Source organism: Onthophagus taurus, chromosome 7 (genome assembly GCF_036711975.1).
Source record: "Onthophagus taurus isolate NC chromosome 7, IU_Otau_3.0, whole genome shotgun sequence".
In the NCBI taxonomy this organism is placed as follows: Eukaryota; Metazoa; Arthropoda; class Insecta; order Coleoptera; family Scarabaeidae; genus Onthophagus; species Onthophagus taurus.
Window position 1 is genome coordinate 39,582,956 of NC_091972.1, and position 18,633 is coordinate 39,601,588.

Genomic DNA, 18,633 nt, shown 5'->3' on the forward strand with positions numbered 1-18,633 from the left:
TTATCAAACAGTTTAACCGCATGTACATCCAACCCGATAAACTTTAAGATGCTCAGTAGCGCAGTAGTACAACTAATCTGTTTTCGAAAATCAGACTGTTTAAGTGGTAGTATACAATACACTTCTAAATAAGACCGAAGGTGCTCAACCATAAGCCTTTCCAATAACTTTGATAACACTGGCAGTATTGTTATAGACGTCAGATCCTTATACATATGTATTAACTGAAACTACTTTGGGAATGGGAACAATATAGCCGTACTTCAAGGAGTTTGGGAATACTGATTAAGTAAGACAAAAATTGTAGAGATGGCCAAGTACGTAAAGATTACCTGAACAACATAAACGTATCATTTCTAAGTTTATCCCATCAGACCTAACACAAGTAGATCACATATTATTAATAAGATGCCCTGATGTGATCAGTAGATAATGCATGAAATGCCATTGTCGGTGAGTCAGGACGCATTCTGTTACATTACATTACATAGAATACATATCGGGTAGGCGGATCAACCAACCTTGCACCGCGACCCTAAGGATGTATTGTACCCCGATAGATATCGTTATCAAATTTCACCGTGCAGTCCAATGCTCTTAACGAACATTAATACCTTGCTCGGCGAAAGGTCATTCAGATCTTTTGAGGAGATAAACTGCGACCCAAAAATCGAGAATCTGATACGGTTAACGGCAGGACAGTGACATAAAACATGCTCAACCGTCTCTGCTTCCTCCGCACATAGTCGGCATTCAACATCGTCGGCTAAACCCAACAAGTTGAGGTGTGCTTTTAATCGGCAGTGCCCAGTAAAAACACCCATTAGAACTTTTATGCTACTACGGGCAAGTCCTAAAATATTCCCGGGTTTGACAGTGGCGATGTTAATAAAAACCTTAGCATGTCTCATTCCAGGAGAACTGGTCCACAGTAGGCGAAGTCTCTCTTCAGCTCACAGTCCAATCCTATATTTGGCCATCGCAAATGCTTCACAAACGCTTCAGCGCTGCCATCTCGTGCTAGCTGATCTGCCGCTTCACTGCCAGCAACCCCAGAGTGACCCGGGACCCAGATCAAAGAGACTCTGTTATCACAACTCAGTGTGTTTAATGTTCTCTTACAATCATTAACCAGAGCCGACACCGTTTTCACGGCTTGCAGCGCCTGGAGAGCGGCTTGACTGTCTGAGAAAATTCGTACTGTCATGTTCTTCACCCCTCTTTCAAGAAGGATTTTAGCACCCATGTCAATAACAAATACTTCCGCCTAGAATACAGTACAGTACGTACCCAGGCTGTAGGCTTGCTTAATTCGAGGTGTCTGGCAGTATACTCCTGCTCCTACCCCTTCAGGCGTTTTTGATCCATCTGTGTACAAGCAAATGTCTGCCCGAACCAGAGAATTTCCATTTTCGATCTAGGACTGCCGCTCAGGCAGTACAATTTGGTATCGAGCATTAATCACTGATAGTGATACCGCCAAATCTGACGGCATTGATAGCACAATATCAGTGCTTATAATGTCTTCCGCAGCCCATTGATAGGACATGTCGGAACAGTTTTGAGCATATTGCTTAAATCTGTAAATGGTTGTTCTAGCCACTTTCTCTATATGCAAATGCAGAGGAGATAGGCCAAGCAGAACCTCCATTGCTAGAGTTGGCGTTGTGCCTATCGCACCAGAGATTGCCAATACAGCTACTCGTTGAATTCGTGAAAGTTTACTGATAACTGAAGTCTGTCGGACTTTCCTATACCAGGCTGCTGCTCCGTATGTGATCATTTTTCCAATTTTTTCCACAAAGACTGCGACAAGTCCACAAGGATAGTCTAGCTTTGTGCAAAACTCCCTGCAAATGTCCATTCCATGACAGGGTTTTGTCTAGGATTACTCCTAGATATTTGACTTTCTTTGAAAAAGGAATTTCTTCACCTTGGATAGTTGGGCGGATTAGTCCATCCAACTTTCGCTTCCTGGTGAAGGGCACAACAATTGTCTTTTACTGGTTTATTGAGAGATTCTCTCCCTTACACCAATCGCAAATGGTATCTAGGGTCACCTGGAGGACTTTAGATATCCTCGGCAAACAGGTTCCTTTGACCATAACGACAATGTCATCAGCATAAGCTTGTATTTCCACACCAACGGTTTCGACTATCGCAATCAGATCGTCAACTAGGAGGGACCAAAGCAGGGAAGATAACACCCCTCCCTGCGGGCAGCCACCTCCCGGCCTGAAGCGTATCGTATCACCGTGGAGTGAAGTAGAAACTATTCTACTATCTAGCATATTGCGGATCCAACCCGCTATAGTTGCTTCCACTCCCCTGTCAAGAGCAGCTCTTTCAAAAGATTGTGGTATTGCGTTGTTGAACGCTCCCTCTATATCCAAAAACGCACAAACCAAGATTTCTTTATCCTGCAGCATCCTGGATACTCTATCAACTAAGTTGTGTAGAGCCAATTCTGCTGATTTTCCCGCTTGATAAGCACACTGGTGGCGACTCAGTGGACTCAGTGGATTTTCAGCAGAAATGACGTTAGGCTGATAGGTCGAAAGGCATTAGAAGTAGGGACCGAACGGCCCGCTTTGGGTATGTAAGATACCCGTACCTTAGTCCATTCTGCCGGCACATATGCACGCATTCTGTTACCATTATAATACTCCAAAAGAATAACGTCAGGAGAAACCATTATACGGTTACTGAAAAATGTATTAATATTATCGGGATCTGACAAATCTGGAGGGATGCTAACACTTAAAGATTTTAAGATTTTTCCACATATCTCTAGAATCAACAACAACTAAGTTTTTTTCAAAGAAGGCCTCTTTCTCCCGACGAATGGCATCTGTAACGTAATTGCGCATCATTCCTTAATTTAATTATTTGTTTAATATTCCATGTAATCCATGATAAGGCTCCTTTTCTTTAGCACTTTTGTCACAATAGGTGCATGAAAGCTAAATAAAGAGAGCAATACAACGGTAAAACAGTTGAGCTTGTCGTTTATATGCTCAAAATCATAAATAGCTTCCCAGTTCTTTAAATCTAGATCACTGCTAAATTTATTCATATCGATAGAATCACGGAAGCTAATAAGTTTGGCCTTAGGTTTAGCACTTGCAGGAATTAACAATTGACAATAAACTAACAAATGATCTGAGACCATAATATCCTCAGTATCATAAATGAGAAGAGGCAACTCTTTAGATATAATAATAACGTCAATTAGGATCTCAGAGCAATCTGTAATTCGAGTCGGTTGGTCAACAATTTGCCGTAAATCAAATGCATCCAAAGTACGGATCAAGGCATCAGCAGAAGATCGATTGGCCAAAAGGTTAACATTAATATCCCCCAAGATTATAACTCCATCGACAGTCACACAGATTTCTGACAAAGACTCCTCTAATACTTCCAAAAACGATCAAAATCAGAAGATGGCGGCCTGTAGATAACCTCAATAGCAAAATTCAAGTTATTCTGAAATACGTCTTAGATAACCTAGCAAGTTATTTAATATAATCATTTTCTGGGATTTGGTGAGACTATTTCTTGCACGACTTGCGTTACTCGATACTGCTTAGGCGCTACATTTTGACTTATTAATCGTTTCAGTTCTTTCAATATTGATTTGTGTCTCTAATTTGCTTTAAGCTTAGTGGGAAAGAGATAATAGTCTCGTTGAGATCTTGGAGAATTTAGGAAGACGAATGATATGTTTCTGACTTGCTAATTTAAGTGTTGGTAATCGATGCAGAAAGAAATATTTTGTTGAATTGCTTTTGCTAAGCATTAAATTTTTTGTTTTTGTTGTTTGGTTGCTTATATTGAGAGTTGATACTAAAAATAGCGAAAAAATGATGTAAGCCAAAATAAGTATAAATAAAAAATGTTTGTAAATTTTGTTGAAATGAACCTTGATCTTAAATCTAAATGTATATGCAAACTCCACGTGCCATTTTAGAGATATTTCAACAGGTAGCTGAGATCTGATTGCTTCAAACGTGAACGCGTCGTTCATTAAGTAATCCGTCCTGTTTCTTCCTGATCGAATTTGATATACCAAAGGTCAATCCAAACCGGGATCGGTATCCGAAATGCTATTGGACACAGGGTTGACACCTCTCCCACACCGATTATCTATTAATGTTCTATCCCATCTCTGGTTTCAGTCCCGTGCAGGTAACAGCTGACCGCGGACATATATAGAAGAATTGCGATCAGAAACCCGAAACTACCGTTCGTTAATTACTCGATAATTATATACTTCACAGTTCCCAGTTTGAATCGCAACAAACAACATGGTTGAGAAAAAAGTCGTTAAGAAGAAGAAGAAGGAAAAAGTTGTCGAAGAGGTTTTTATCCCTCAAAGGGAGGCGAAAGTCGATCCGTTGATACTTTACGAGGAACGCAAGAAGCAACAAGAGGAAGAGGACAACAAGAGGATCAAAGAAAGGAAAGAGAATAAGATTAGGGAAGAAGAAGCAAAAGTTGACAAATTACGTATGGCCATCAGAAGACAATGTAAAAGTATGGTAATTATTAAACCACCACCATATAAGCCTTTAGAACCAATTAAGAAGAGTTCAAAATTGGCCGAATACGAAGATCTGATCTCGAAAGGAACTTTCTTCGACGACGATAACACCAAAAGGATTTTAGAAGACGTTAGACAAACGAGCAGAAAGTTTAAACTCATGGAGAAATTGATGGCCCACGGGGTCATAGACGGAAACTCCCCGGTATTCGGGAGAGTTTAAATTTTAAAACGACGTCGCGGCGCCTCGCCTCGTTCAGTAGTGCTTCAGTGTGCGTCGCAGTTACCCGGCGTACGTTCGCTGGCACTTTCGAATCCGAGAATAACCGCGACATCAAATCAAAAATTCAAACGAACATTCAAACTTCTGTTTCTTCGCGAGTAGCTCTTAATTACATTTTTTTTTCGCTCATTATTGTTATCCACAATTTAATTACATAATTTAATTTGTATTTTACCATCTAATACTTTTTTTGGGGTTGTGTATATATTATATGTGTGTGTGTAAAGAAAATATTTCAAAAGCTAGATAAAACTGAATCAGTTTTAAAATAATAAACCCAGAAAAAAAGTAATAAATTGTTAGTTTTATTCGACATCAAACAAAAAAATATCCGACTAAACTGAAATGTAAGTAAATTTTCGCAAAAATTGCTTATCAGCTGGTTTCTTAGAGTATTTTGAGAAACAATAATATTTCCTAAAAACATTTCCTTAAAACCTTAAAAGTAACAAACCCTAAATGTATTGGTATCAAAAAAAAACAATACAAATTTTTAATAATGGAAAACGATTGTGATATCTCTAGAAATAATTGTTGTGTTTAATGTTGAATCTTTAGAAAAGCCGATTGTTTTGAGGATGAGAACTTAAATTGTTATTGGATTGATTAAAATTTTGGAATAAAGACTATGGGCAACATCAAAAATTATTATTTTAACAATTAAAATTTTTTTTATTAAAAGCTGTTTATAATTTAATTTTACAGCATTATTTCCCAGTTGAGTAAATACAGCTTATATTAGCTCTCCAGTTTGTGCTTGAGTTGGTTCTAGAATTATTCTTATCAACATATAAACTATAAAATTCTATTATTAGAATAACTATGCTTGCACGTCGTTACTAAATCTTAAACATTTTCCTTCGCGTAAATCATTACTCTTCAGTTGCAACGATTAATAGGTTGAGATGGACTGCTATTTTAGTACAAGCTTTGGATTCTATCCAAAAATACATTTAGCCCATATTTGTGTTTCAGTTCTAAATAATCGTATGATTATCTTTCATATAGTCATCTTCTTGAGTATACTTATATAAGATGTCGTTGTAGTCTACAGTGCGAGACCCACAACTACTTTATTTTATAATTTCATAGTATTCTCATGTTTTCCTTTGCTGTTTTAGAAGATAGAAACATCTTTTTGTAACCTATTATTGATTATAAATAATTTTTGCTTTGGTTCCCAAAATCATCTCAACCTAGCCACGTTTTAAATTTAAACAACATTGGGTTCGGTTAGATTCAAAAACGGCATATGGTTTACGTTGCAATTGAGACAATAGAACCATATCGGTTTGCACCACGATATACTTGTCATATGTTGAGTATTTTATTATTAATTCTATATTTTCCCATAGCCGAGCCTACGTACAAATCTTACGATGACTTGATAGCCATGGTCAAAGATCAGTCTTCTAAGAACACCAACTTTTCAGGCTTTAGTAATTTGGTTGAGATACATTTGGATTGAGTTGAGTTTTGATGATGATTTTGAGGGTTTCCAGGAAATGTCAGGAAATTTTTGGGTTTTACTTAAAATGTATGTATATTTTTAAAAATTCTCGGAATATCTTCAATAATTTTCTGATGACCATTATGGATATTCAAACTTTATAAATATTACCCAATTATTGTAGATAATAGCATTTACATCTGCATTTACCGATTGTACTAAATTATTACTTAAACCTAAATCAGTTATTCATGAACATTTTTTCTGAATATTTTCTTGAGCAATTTTGGCTATAACTGCTTCTCCTTGAATTGCTTTCAAGGTGATGATTTCACTTATATTTATGGAATTTTGATTTGACTATTCTACAGCTACATTAAACGCTTTAATTGCACCGGAATGGCAAATTTATTTTTTCAGTGCACTCATTTTCATCTTCATCTGAAGAAGACCCATTTCCAACATCTGCTGCTTCATCCTTGTCCAAATGTTCCACATTTGCAGCAGTGTAGTCACCCTAAAATGTGCAGTTTATGATTTTGATATCGACTTCTAAAACCACTTATACATTAACTTACTGTAATAAATTACAGTAATAACTTACCGCTCCTGTAATAAATTTATTGTATCCCTAATAACATCAAGGACCAAATTTATTTCACGTCTTAATTTTTCCCTTAATATACTTAGCGGAATGTTATCTTCGTCTACATCTTTATTTTGTTGATTAAAATCTGAGAGGACGTAACATCAGGAGGTAAGAATTTTACAAAGATCATCCCAATTTTAGTCCTCAATTCTGTTGCTGGTGGATGGAACGTTGCGTTATCCACAAAGAGAATTGCTTTCTGAGGTAACTCCTGAGCACGCAGAAAACATCTTACCTACGAATTGTGTAATATAATTTTGAAATATAATCAGCCTTATGAAACAAATAGCAGATAATTTTAACTCTTACTTCAGGTACAAAATGTTGAAAAAACCATTCTTTAAAGAGTTCCCCAGTCATCCACGCCTTCTTAGTGCTTTTATACAGCAATGGTTTCAGCTTATGTAAGCCTGAAGCATTTACACAACCCATAAACGTCAGTCGTTGCTTCGAAATTTTTAATCCAGGAGCAGTTTTGTCTATTTTGTCAGGCAATAAGCGCCAATACAATCCTGTCTCATTAATATTATAAATCTGCTGCCGCTTTAGGTCGTGATCTTGAATCATATGCTTTAGATCCTCTTTAAAAGGGTCTACTGCAACTAGGTTGGCCGATAATTTCTCCCCTGCGATTTTCAAAAACCTTAAACCACGACGGTATTTAAATCTTTGCAGCCATCCATCACTGGCCGTGAAAGTATCAGTATTCAATTGTTTTGATAATGAGAATGCCTTTAGTTTCAGCATATTTCCAGTAATTCGTGAATTCTTTTCTCTTTCTTTAAGAAACCAATTGTACAATTTCTCCTCTAAAAGTAGAAATGCTGACTTTTTCAAGGTGCACTTTTTTGATATTTTTAGCGTGTGAGTTACCGTATCGATAATAAGTTTTTCATTTTTTTTTATACCACAAATTGTTGATGTTGAAACTCCGTATTTTTTAGATAACGTCGTGGCTGACATTCCCCTTGTACCTTCTTCGATTATATTGACTTTTTCTCTTAAACTCATTTCTTTAATTTCTCCATATTGTTCTAAGCATTCTCAGCACAATGTATTTACATCGGAGGCACATTCACAGCTGCCTTTATTCACACTATATGTTGAATGTGATATAAGTGAAAACCCTGACAAAAAGGCACAATGCATTTGTTCGCACTGTTCACATTATACGGCGTTCAGTGTAAATAATTTCGTGTTCACACTATCGACAGGTTCTCATTACTGAATGTTCGCATCATCGTATCGCGTATGTACAGGGTGATTCAAATTCGATGTCCGAATAGACTAACTCGGAAACTATAAGAGTTAGAAAAAAAGTAGCTTACATGTCATGATCTCGTTTTTCGAGAAATTGCTAAACTGCAATTATCTTGGTTATTATTATAAATATAAGTGAAGTAGTATAACTAACAATAAGACATGATGTGGACACTTTTTTACAGAGAATTTGACGACGTAGCCAAAAAAAATTTTTGGGTTTTAGATTTTGCGATATCATGACAATTTTAGTTTTTTTAAATAGAAACAACCACTGATTACAAAAATATAGGGTTTAATAAGTCTATTTCTTATTATTTTAGAATAAAGTTAAAAACAAACTTTTTTTTAGTGTCGTCAAAGAAATTAAATTTACAGTTTCCTGTAAATTATAACTAAAAATTAAAAAAACATATTTCTGATATTTAAAACAACAAATACATTTGTTGAACTATTTAATTTATATTTGTTTTACACAAAAGTTGGAATAGATTGCATTATTTCACATTTTTTATTAATATTTAATATTATTATTAAATGACTTAATAAATTATTGATAGATGGCGCTCATATATTTTTTTATTTTTATAATTGAAATAAACATAGCAACATTTGTTTGTATTCAAAAATTTTCGGAAGCATCAAATTAAAAGTCCTGTTTTTTAAGATGTATTATGAAAATTACCAAAAGTTTAACATCTTAGAATGTTACATATTAGAAAATAAAGTAAATTTTATATAAATTTTTAGTTATAGTACCGTAATTTGCAGGAAACTGTAAATTTAATTTCTTTAATGACACTAAAAAAAAGTTTATTTTTAGCTTTATTCTAAAACAATAAGAAATAGACCTTCTAGCCCCATATTTTTGTGATCAGAAAAAAATAACGAATTTAATAAGCGAATAATCAGTGGTTTTTCCATTTAAAAAAACGAAAATTGTCATAAAATCTCAAAATCTAAAACCGAAAATTTTTTTTTACGTCATCAAATTCTCTGTAAAAAAGTGTCCCTATAATGTCTCAGTTATAATACTCCACCTATAATAATAACCAAGATAATTGCACTTGCTGGTTTTACGATATTTTCAATTTTGGCCTCTAGGGGAAAAACAAAAACCGATAGCGTTTTGAGGTTTTTGGCATTAGGAGTTTCTCGAAAAATGAGATCATGACTCTTATAATTTCCGAGAGAGCCTATTCGGACAACGAATTTGAACCACCCTGTACTGTATGTACTAAAACTGCATATCTTCGGGTGTTTGAAGCATTTTTGTAAATGGTTATGCTATTTTTTGGTTCCTAATATGCTATTCTTATTTTGAAGAACTAGATGTTATTGGCATAAGAGAATTTTCACACATTTACCGTAGCTTATTCTGTAGTAAAAGCCGTATTCTGTAGCTTTTGTGCTTACTTACTACGTACCCGGGGATCGCTGAGTTCATTATATTTACTATGACTTATGTTAAAAGTTTATAGTCAATAGTCAGGCATAGCTTCTTGTAATCTTTTATTCATATCAATTTTTTTTCATAATGGTCGAATAAGTTATGTATGTTATGTAACTTTGTATACATACAGTATTCCTTAACATCATTCCTGATATATCTCAACACAATTTCTTTATACTTTGGTAGCATTCCTCAATATATTCTCCATTATCCATCAATATTATCTTGGATCTCTAATTATCATCCCGATATCACTCAATATACATTTGTATTACCCCCATTATCACCAATTTCTTCCTCAACATTTTCACATTATTTATTAACATTCTCTTCGAAATCTTTAAACATAATCTTTGATATCTCCTAACATCATCTTTAGTATCCTTCAATATAATCCCATAATATTCTCGAATATTGAATCTGATATCTTCGTATATCGTCTCAGTCTCCTCCAACCTCTTTTCTATCATCTATTAATATCGCCTTTGTTATCTTTATTTATTGTTTCCGATATGTGCCAGCATTGTCACTATTATCTCCTAACATCACTACATTTCACAACATCTTCCTAAACATCTCTCAACACCGTTCTTGGTATCGTTCAACATCCTCGGATATCATTTATAGCAGTGACACTGTTCGTGATGTATCTGAAGCATAGCATTTATAACATATTACAAAACTCTTCTGATCTTTCCCAACTTTGTTCCTATCTTTTATCAATATTGTTATTAACTGCGCTAAACATTGTCCTTAATACAACGTACTTGATATCCCAGAACATCGGCCTTAATTTCTCAACTTCGTCCATTAACTATGTTTCTAATATCGTTCCTTACGTTCCTGGACATTGTGTAGGGTATCCCCAGCCCCAGCATCGTCCCTAACATCTCTCAGAATAATTTTTAACATCTCTGAACAATATATTAACCTCCGTCAATATCCTCTCATCATCTATCAATATAGTTCTTGATACTGTTCAAGTTCAACATCATTTCTATTATTCCCGAATATAACCATTGCTCAATATATTTCCTATCATCTATTAACATTGTCCTTTGAATTTCTAAAGATCATCTCTAACATCTTTTAACATTCTGAAATGTTGCCACGATTTTTTTGAAATAGAACGAACAATATTATTTAAATCAAAAATGTATAAAAATGTTGATGCACTTCAAAAATGATTATCTCAAGAAGTTAGAGATATTTTTGAAATCGGTCTTTTTTATTGAAAAGCTCACACTTTTCTTAATATTTAGTGATAATTTCAGGAATATATCGTAAAATATAGAATTCTCACGAATTTTTAAAGTAGAAGGAATAATATTATTATACTTCAAAAAGTAGTATCTGAGGAAGTTGGAAATATTTTTTGAAACGGTTTCTTTTATTAAAAAACTCACACTGTTCTTAATGTTTTGTGATAATTTCTTAAAGATTAACGATTTTTTGAAAATGTTCATTCGTCAATGTTATTTAAATTAAGAATGAATAAAAGTGTTGATGAACTTCCAAAAATATTATCTCAAGAAGTTAGAGCTATTTCTGAAACTTTTATTAAAAAAGTTAACACTTTATGAATATTGAACGATGAATAAAGATTTAGTAAGAAATGAATATTTCACGATATTTTAAATATGAACTAAGAAAATTAAGTCTAAGAATCCAGCTGATAACTTTTATATATTATTTTTGTATTAATTTAAAACTCACTCTACACAAAAATATATTTTTACTTATCAATTTATCTTTTTTTTAAAGCATGAACTACGTATTGAACTTCTGCAAAATCACCGGGAAGAGTAGAATCTTCAAACGACACTTTTATCTACCACTTTTAAAACCTCAAACGCCCAAAGATGCTCTACGAACGTTTAAGATAACCGGAAAATGGTTGCTTGGTTCTAAAGTCCAACATTACATGCCAGTTTTATTTAATCACCGTAGAAAACGATCGAAATCATCGAAAGATTACGGCAAAATCACGCATAAACTTATGAAAGGTTATAAATATCTTACACCTGTACTCGATCCAAATTTAGAAAGCCATCAATTGCTTCTAAATATACTAAAAAATAAATCCGGCACGGGAAAGTTCGTTTACACCATTGAAGATAAAAAGCACAATTTAGTTTTTTCGGCCGAATTAGAATTAGCTATTCGAGATGGTGATATAATCGACGTTTTAATTTCACATAGTAGTAATAAAATTTTATTAAAGTTGAAAGATTTTAAAAAGGTTCCTATTGATCTTGAAAATTTTAATTTAGACGAACCAATGTTTAACGGCGAAGGTCAAACTTCGAGCGAAGAAGAGAAGTTTCATCACTACGGAAAATTTACGATGAGTTTAGCTCGTATTTTTGAAGAGAAAGAGCGCGAATTGGAAGAGTGGGAATTAGAGTTGATGAATATTATTGAAAGACGCAAAAAACAACACGGCGAAGGAACGATCGAGTGGGACGATATGGTTAAAGAAGAAATTAAAAATTTAAATTGGAAGAAATTCGAGAAAGAAGCCAAACAAGTTATCGATACGATTTTCGAGGAAGTTGAAGAGGAACATATTGGGATGGAGGTTGAGGACTTTGAGATTACCAAGAATGTTTGTGATAAAATCATCGAGAATAACGCGTTACATTTATTACCTTCGATGAATGAAATTAATGATATTGTTAAGAATTTAGGAAAAGCAAAACCGTGCATTATTGGGGATACTAAAAAAATATCTGGGGTTAAAGTTATTTTGGATAATGGGAAGCAACTTTTTGTGCCAGGCCAAATGGTGAAAACCGATGATGGTGACGTTTTTGTTCCGGGGCAAACAATCGAAAATGAATTTGGGTTGGAATATGCACCTGGAATTACGATTAATTTAGATGGAAATCCTTCGTTGATAACCGGATTGATTATGGCAGAAGAAAATACACAGAAACCGATGTTTCTTCCTTCTGAATCTACAATAACAGCTGATGGTCAATTAACTTTTACCACAAATCCAGAGGAAAGACCTAAACCCATTCCAAAAGTTGAGAAAACCGAAAAGAAATCAAAAAAGAAGAAGAAGAAGAAGAAAAATAAAAGTGAAAATGTAAATGAAAATTTGGAGGCGCCAAAAGTAATAAATGATACAGAAATAATTATTATCGAAGAAAATCTTCCGGTTATTGAAGAACCAAAACCTGCGATTGAGGAGATTTTAAACGAAATTAAATTAGATGATGTCGCAATCGATTTAATCGAAGAAACTCCGAGTTATTTAGAAGAAACATCTTTCATTGATTCAAAAATGGGATCAATGGATAACTTAACCGAAGACGAATACATACCCAAAGATAAAGAAACAATCGAAATAAAACCAATCGATGATGGTATGGACGATGTAATCGCTTCAGTTGAAGAAAAAAAATCAGATTTACAAAAGAAATTGGAGGAATTACGCAAAATAACACTCCCAGCCGGTGATGACTTTGTAACTTACGTCACTGTAGACGACGCTAACGAAATTGCGCTAAAAATAACCGACGATGAAGCTAAAAGTTACAAATTAGCTGATATATTGATAACTTTATTACGCAGAGCTTCAACTTTCCGCGAAAGAAGCAAAATTAATATGCAAAATATAAACAACCCGATTATGTTAGATAGCACCGTTTTTATAACTGAAGCTGACGAAAAATTTTTTGTCGCAAACCCCAACGTTAAAATCGCTTTAAAAAGTGCCGCAGTAGCCGCTAATGATATCTTTAAAAAACGACCAAAAGATCAAGCGTTAGCTTTATCGACGATGGGCGATATAATAATCGATTTATTAAAGGATAAAAATAAAATTTTAGACGAAATGTGCTTATTAATGAACACCCCAATCGATCGAAACGAAATTAGCACAAGCATTTTTAAAGAACTCACTCAAGATATTCGCGAAAATAAAGTAGATTTACTTAAAAGCTTTATTGATTTATGTGATAAACACGAACATATTGGCATGCTTGATAAAGTGTTGGATGTTTTACCAGACGATAACATCACAACAACCGCAATAAAAAAATTGGGCAAAGTAGACCCTGAATTACTTTATTTCGTAGCCGATAACGTAGAAGAGCGCATTAATATGGTAAAAACAGAATTAGCCGCAATGAATTTACTCGAAGACTCGATAATCGATGCGGTTAAAGATTTTTCGAACGAAAAATTACAAGAATTCGCTATTTTAGCAGACAAAAACGCCCTCACCGATTTTGTATCAGAAGGAATCGGAGTTGCCAAAGCGTTGGGTTTACAAGAAGTATCGGAAAGTTTGAACCAAATCCTCATCACCACCGACTTAAACATTATGACCCTAGATAAATCATCATTAGATTTATTAAAACGCTTGATCATAATAAGAAAACTCGCCGAAAGAGATTACTCTTGCAAAACGGCTTTGGAAAGGATTCGAAAAAATCCGGATTGCGGCCAAACCGATCCAAGAATCAGACAATTAGTGCGCGAAAGCGCCTCTTTAATGTTACAACCAAATCCGATTAAAACATCGAGGGAAATCCCGTTAAGATTGTTTCGAAATGAAAATTTTTTGGCGATCGAAGATTATTTAATAAGAAGGAATAAAGGTGAACATCCGATTTTAATAAGTAGAAATGGTGTGCAAGCTGTTGTGCCGAAAGAGGCTGCGAGAGCCGTTTTGGCCGGACGAGTGCCATATCTGTTAATCGATGAAAGCGGTGTAACCAATTTTAAACCTATGCATATGTTTAATGCGTTGAAAATGAGCAGAAACCGCGAAAAGCGATACGAAAATTATGCGAGTGTTGGTGGACACGAAAAATTATTAGATCCCGAATCGAAGAAAAGACAAGAAAAATTATACAGCCCACCGAAAAGATCTTCAGCTGAAGTAAGAAATCGCGTGCGTAGAATGTCCCTTAATAATCGTATGGTTGCATAGTTTCCTTTAATATCTTCGTGTGTGAACGTTATTGAAATTCTTTTTTTGGTGATTTATGTGAATGTTTCTTTTCTGTTTTATTTACTTTACTTAAAAACGATTTCGGTTTCAATCTTATCGATTTAAAACGTTTAAGTTAACGGTGAATGGTTGGTGTTTTAAAAATAAACTAGTAGTAGACGGTGATAAATTTATGGAGTCTCACACCTACGCTTTGGCACTTCTGTAATATGGTGAGTCACAGTTTAATGCCCGTCTGGTATTTTCTATAATGTTGCAAAAAAAGCTTTTATGGGTTTGATAGCTTTTCGGCAAAATTCTTTGCTTAAATTTGTTGCTTCTTAAAATTCTATTTTTACATTTAATCACTTAAATAAGTACCTATTTGCATAAACCATTTTATACAATAATAATCATTAAATTGACATTCTCCACTGAACGTAATAAAGTAGTTTCAATGCATATTTACCTACCACCCCAAAGAAGTTTAACAACGATGATCAATTTATTTCATTAAAATAAATACATAGATTGAGGTTATAATGAAAGACGGAGGTAGGAGATTAGGCTTAGGGGATTATATACATTTTCCTTTGATTATGGTAAATGTTAATTCAATGTAATATAAGGAGAACCAGTTGTATCTACCAAGTCAGGCGAGATAATAGAAATTTGTTGCAAATTTCAAAAACTCCATTTTAACTAGATACTAACAAGATAAACTTGATATAGAGATTTGATCGAGTCTTGATAAAGTATTCTGGATAATCTACAGTCCTGATTGAAGGCTGAAACTAAATATTACTAATGAAAGATGGCAAAATCTAGATATTACTAAGGAAAGGATAGTTACTGTTAACAGAAACTAGATATTATTAATGGAAGGGTAGATACTGCCTGCAGATGACCAAATATTGCTTGCAGAAACTAGATTTTGCTAATGAAAAGTTAGATACTGCTTGCAGATAACTAAATATTGATGGCAGAAAGTAAATATTACTGAGGGAAGGCTAGATACTGTTGGCAGAAACTAGATATTATTAATGGAAGGTTAGATACTGCCTGCAGATGACCAAATATTGCTGGCAGAAACTAAATTTTAGTAATGAAAAGTTAGATACTGCTTGCAGATAACTAAATATTGATGGCAGAAAGTAAATATTACTGAGGGAAGGCTAGATACTGTTGGCAGAAACTAGATATTGCACACTGCAACAGCCATTCTGGGGGTGAAAAAATTCCAAGTCAGAGTGAAAGTACGACCACAGAATAATCAGAAATGACACTGACGACGATTCATTTGATGTTGGCGGCACCTCGTTTTGTGACCTCGATTTAAAATCCGCCATATTATCCCGAGTTACCAAAAGCACAGAATGTTGAGTAAACATACTGTATAAGATTATCCACCTCCCTATGAAAGTTGTTATTCGATGTTATTTTTGTCCAAATAAATAAATAAGTAGATGTTTATTACAAAATAAAGCTTAATTGTTTCTTTTGTGTCTAGCGCTACTTGATATTTGGACAAAAATAACATCGAGGGTAAAACATTCATGCTCTACTAGATTAAAGTGTGTGCTTTTTGATGGGGAAGGAAATGATTTTTTAAGAAAAACAAAATACTATCGTATAAAGAATGTTTTTAGGATCTCAATAATAAAAAAAATATTGACATTCCATTTAAAAAAAAGTTGACAGTCGCCATTTTGAAATAATTCGTCCAATTGAAAATATGATATCACCATCGTGTAGAGAATGTCCTAAAACATATTACTGCCAAATATTTTGAAAGTAGTACCCATAGTGTAGCTAAAAAAAAATAAGGCGCTTACTCTGAATCAGGCTGTATAGTAACAGTGCTAGTTTTAATTAGATAGTTATAACTAAAATCCATTTTACCAGTTAGTTAAATTATGAAAAGGTAATTAAATTTAATATTCTCAATTTGTACTTTTGAAACTGTCTTAATTAAGTCTGACTAGTTTCGGCCCATGGCCATCAGCAGAGACTAATTTTACAAGAGTTCACAAAAAAGTCATATCGTTGAATTGAATTAAAATTGAAGAACGTTCTTCAATTTTAACGTGTTAACTTGGGCCGAAACTAGTTAGACTTAATTAATAAAACCAGTTACAAAAGTACAAATTGAGAATATTAAATTTAATTACCTTTTCACTAGTTTTAATTGTTATACAGTGCTAGACCTAAAACTAGAATCATTCGGGTTTAGCCGTCTTAAGAGACGTACGGCTAAACCCAAATGTTTCTAGTTCTAAGTCTAATGTTAGTTCTAGTCACAGTGTAAATGTAAAACTAGAACTAACATTATACCTAGAACTAGAATCATTCGGATTTAGCCGTTTTTAGCGACGTGCGGCTAAACCCAAATGTTTCCAGTTCTAGGTCTAATGTTAGTTCTAGTGACAGTGCAAGTGTAAAACTAGAACTAACACTAGAGCTAGAACAAGAAAGTTTCGGGTTTAGCCGTGCGTCTTCAGACCGTGCGTTTTAATTGTTATGCAGCGCTAGACCAAGAACTAGAATCATTCGGATTTAGCCGTTTTTAGCGACGTGCGGCTAAACCCAAATGTTTCCAGTTCTAAGTCTAATATTAGTTCTAGTGACAATGCAAGTAGAAAACTAGAACTAACACTATACCTAGAACTAGAATCATTCGGGTTTAGCCGTCTTTAGAGACGTGCGGCTAAAACCCAAATGATTACCTCTACAGGCTGTCCAGAAATGACGTGTACAACGGAAGACCACAAGTACCTTGACCAAAAATATGATGATTTAACTAAACTTATCTATATTCAAAATTGCTTAGTTTACTAGTTAGTACTATTAGTTTAATTGGTTATATACAGGATATAATAACAGTGCTAGTGTATAACTACATTCGCGTTTAGCCGTGCGTCTGAGGACGCACGGCTAAACCCGAAACTTTCTAGTTCTAGGTCTAGTGTTAGTTCTAGTTTTAATTGTTATTAAGCGCTAGATTGTTGTATATATTTATTGAAGTAGTTGAAAAGTTAAATATACGTATTAGAAAAGTACGTATATTAAATTATATAGCAGAACTAGAATCATTTGGGTTTAGCCGTCTTAAGAGACGTACGGCTAAATCCGAATGTCTTAATGGACCTTGGCACAGAATAACCAGAAGTGACACTAGCGGTATCCCGCCAAATCTTTACCACCAATAGCAACATACCTTACTAACTCGCTATAATATGGCGTCAGATTTGGCGGGATTCTGTCACTTCTGGTTATTCTGTGGTACTACGCCAATATAGTAAAACTTCAAAGGGTTTGGCGATCTCAGCCCAAACTTCTTTTTAATGAATTTTTATATTTTTTTCTTTATCCTGAGTTTGTTTGCTTAGTTTTTCAGTTATAACTCAAGAACCATTGATGATTTCTCATTTTATTCTTCAGCAAAATTGTAGCTTAATTAACAATTTTGGTTAATATATCCATGTAAAAAATTATGTTGGACTAATTTTGTCGAATGAAATCTTCAAAAATTGTCAAATTATTTCGAAAAAAAAACAAATTCTCTGAAAAATATCGTCTTTACTGGAGTTCTACGAATTTTAACTATAAAAAGTATTGATTTTATGGAAATTATTAACAAAAATTAAGGAAGGACAAAGTTTAAAGAAGAACAAAGTTTATCTGTTCATAAACATAGTGTCATCGCTGTTATCAGTTTCTAAGCCACACATAATATCAATTTGTGACTCCACTGCTGGCCCTACTGCACCTTCTAAAAATTCTTCATCATCAGGATCATCTATGTCTTCGAATACCTGCCTTCTCCACCAGCAAATTTTCGCAAGTATTACACTCTTATTCAATCTTGTTAAGTATTTCAGAGATGTTTTTAGTGAATTAACACCATTTTGATTAATATGTACCAATTAGCTTTTCTCGTGCGGTCAAAGTTTTTGAATGTTCTGAAAATATCCACCAACTATAAAGTGTTACAGATTTGATTCGTACCACTTTGACACACTCTAACTTTAATTACTATATAACCCT

The 18,633-nt window shown here is 34.1% G+C and overlaps 1 protein-coding gene and 1 long non-coding RNA gene across 2 annotated transcripts in view; one reads left to right on the top strand and one right to left on the bottom strand.

The window, feature by feature from the left end:
- The first annotated feature begins 5,080 nt into the window (after window positions 1–5,080).
- LOC111419501 (uncharacterized) overlaps window positions 5,081–18,633 on the top strand; it is an 87,677-nt gene continuing 74,124 nt past the window's right edge. The window contains exons 1-2 of the mRNA XM_071197771.1: window positions 5,081–5,173; window positions 11,403–14,535. Coding sequence (XP_071053872.1) covers window positions 11,404–14,535 — 3,132 coding nt within the window. The 5' untranslated portion in view covers window positions 5,081–5,173; window position 11,403. The remainder of the gene's footprint in view (window positions 5,174–11,402; window positions 14,536–18,633) is intronic.
- Window positions 5,495–8,450, bottom strand: LOC111419502 (uncharacterized). The gene is made up of 3 exons (XR_011640992.1): window positions 7,235–8,450; window positions 6,881–7,160; window positions 5,495–6,793 (listed from the first exon to the last, which is right to left on the bottom strand). It is a non-coding gene; the product is annotated as an uncharacterized lncRNA (long non-coding RNA).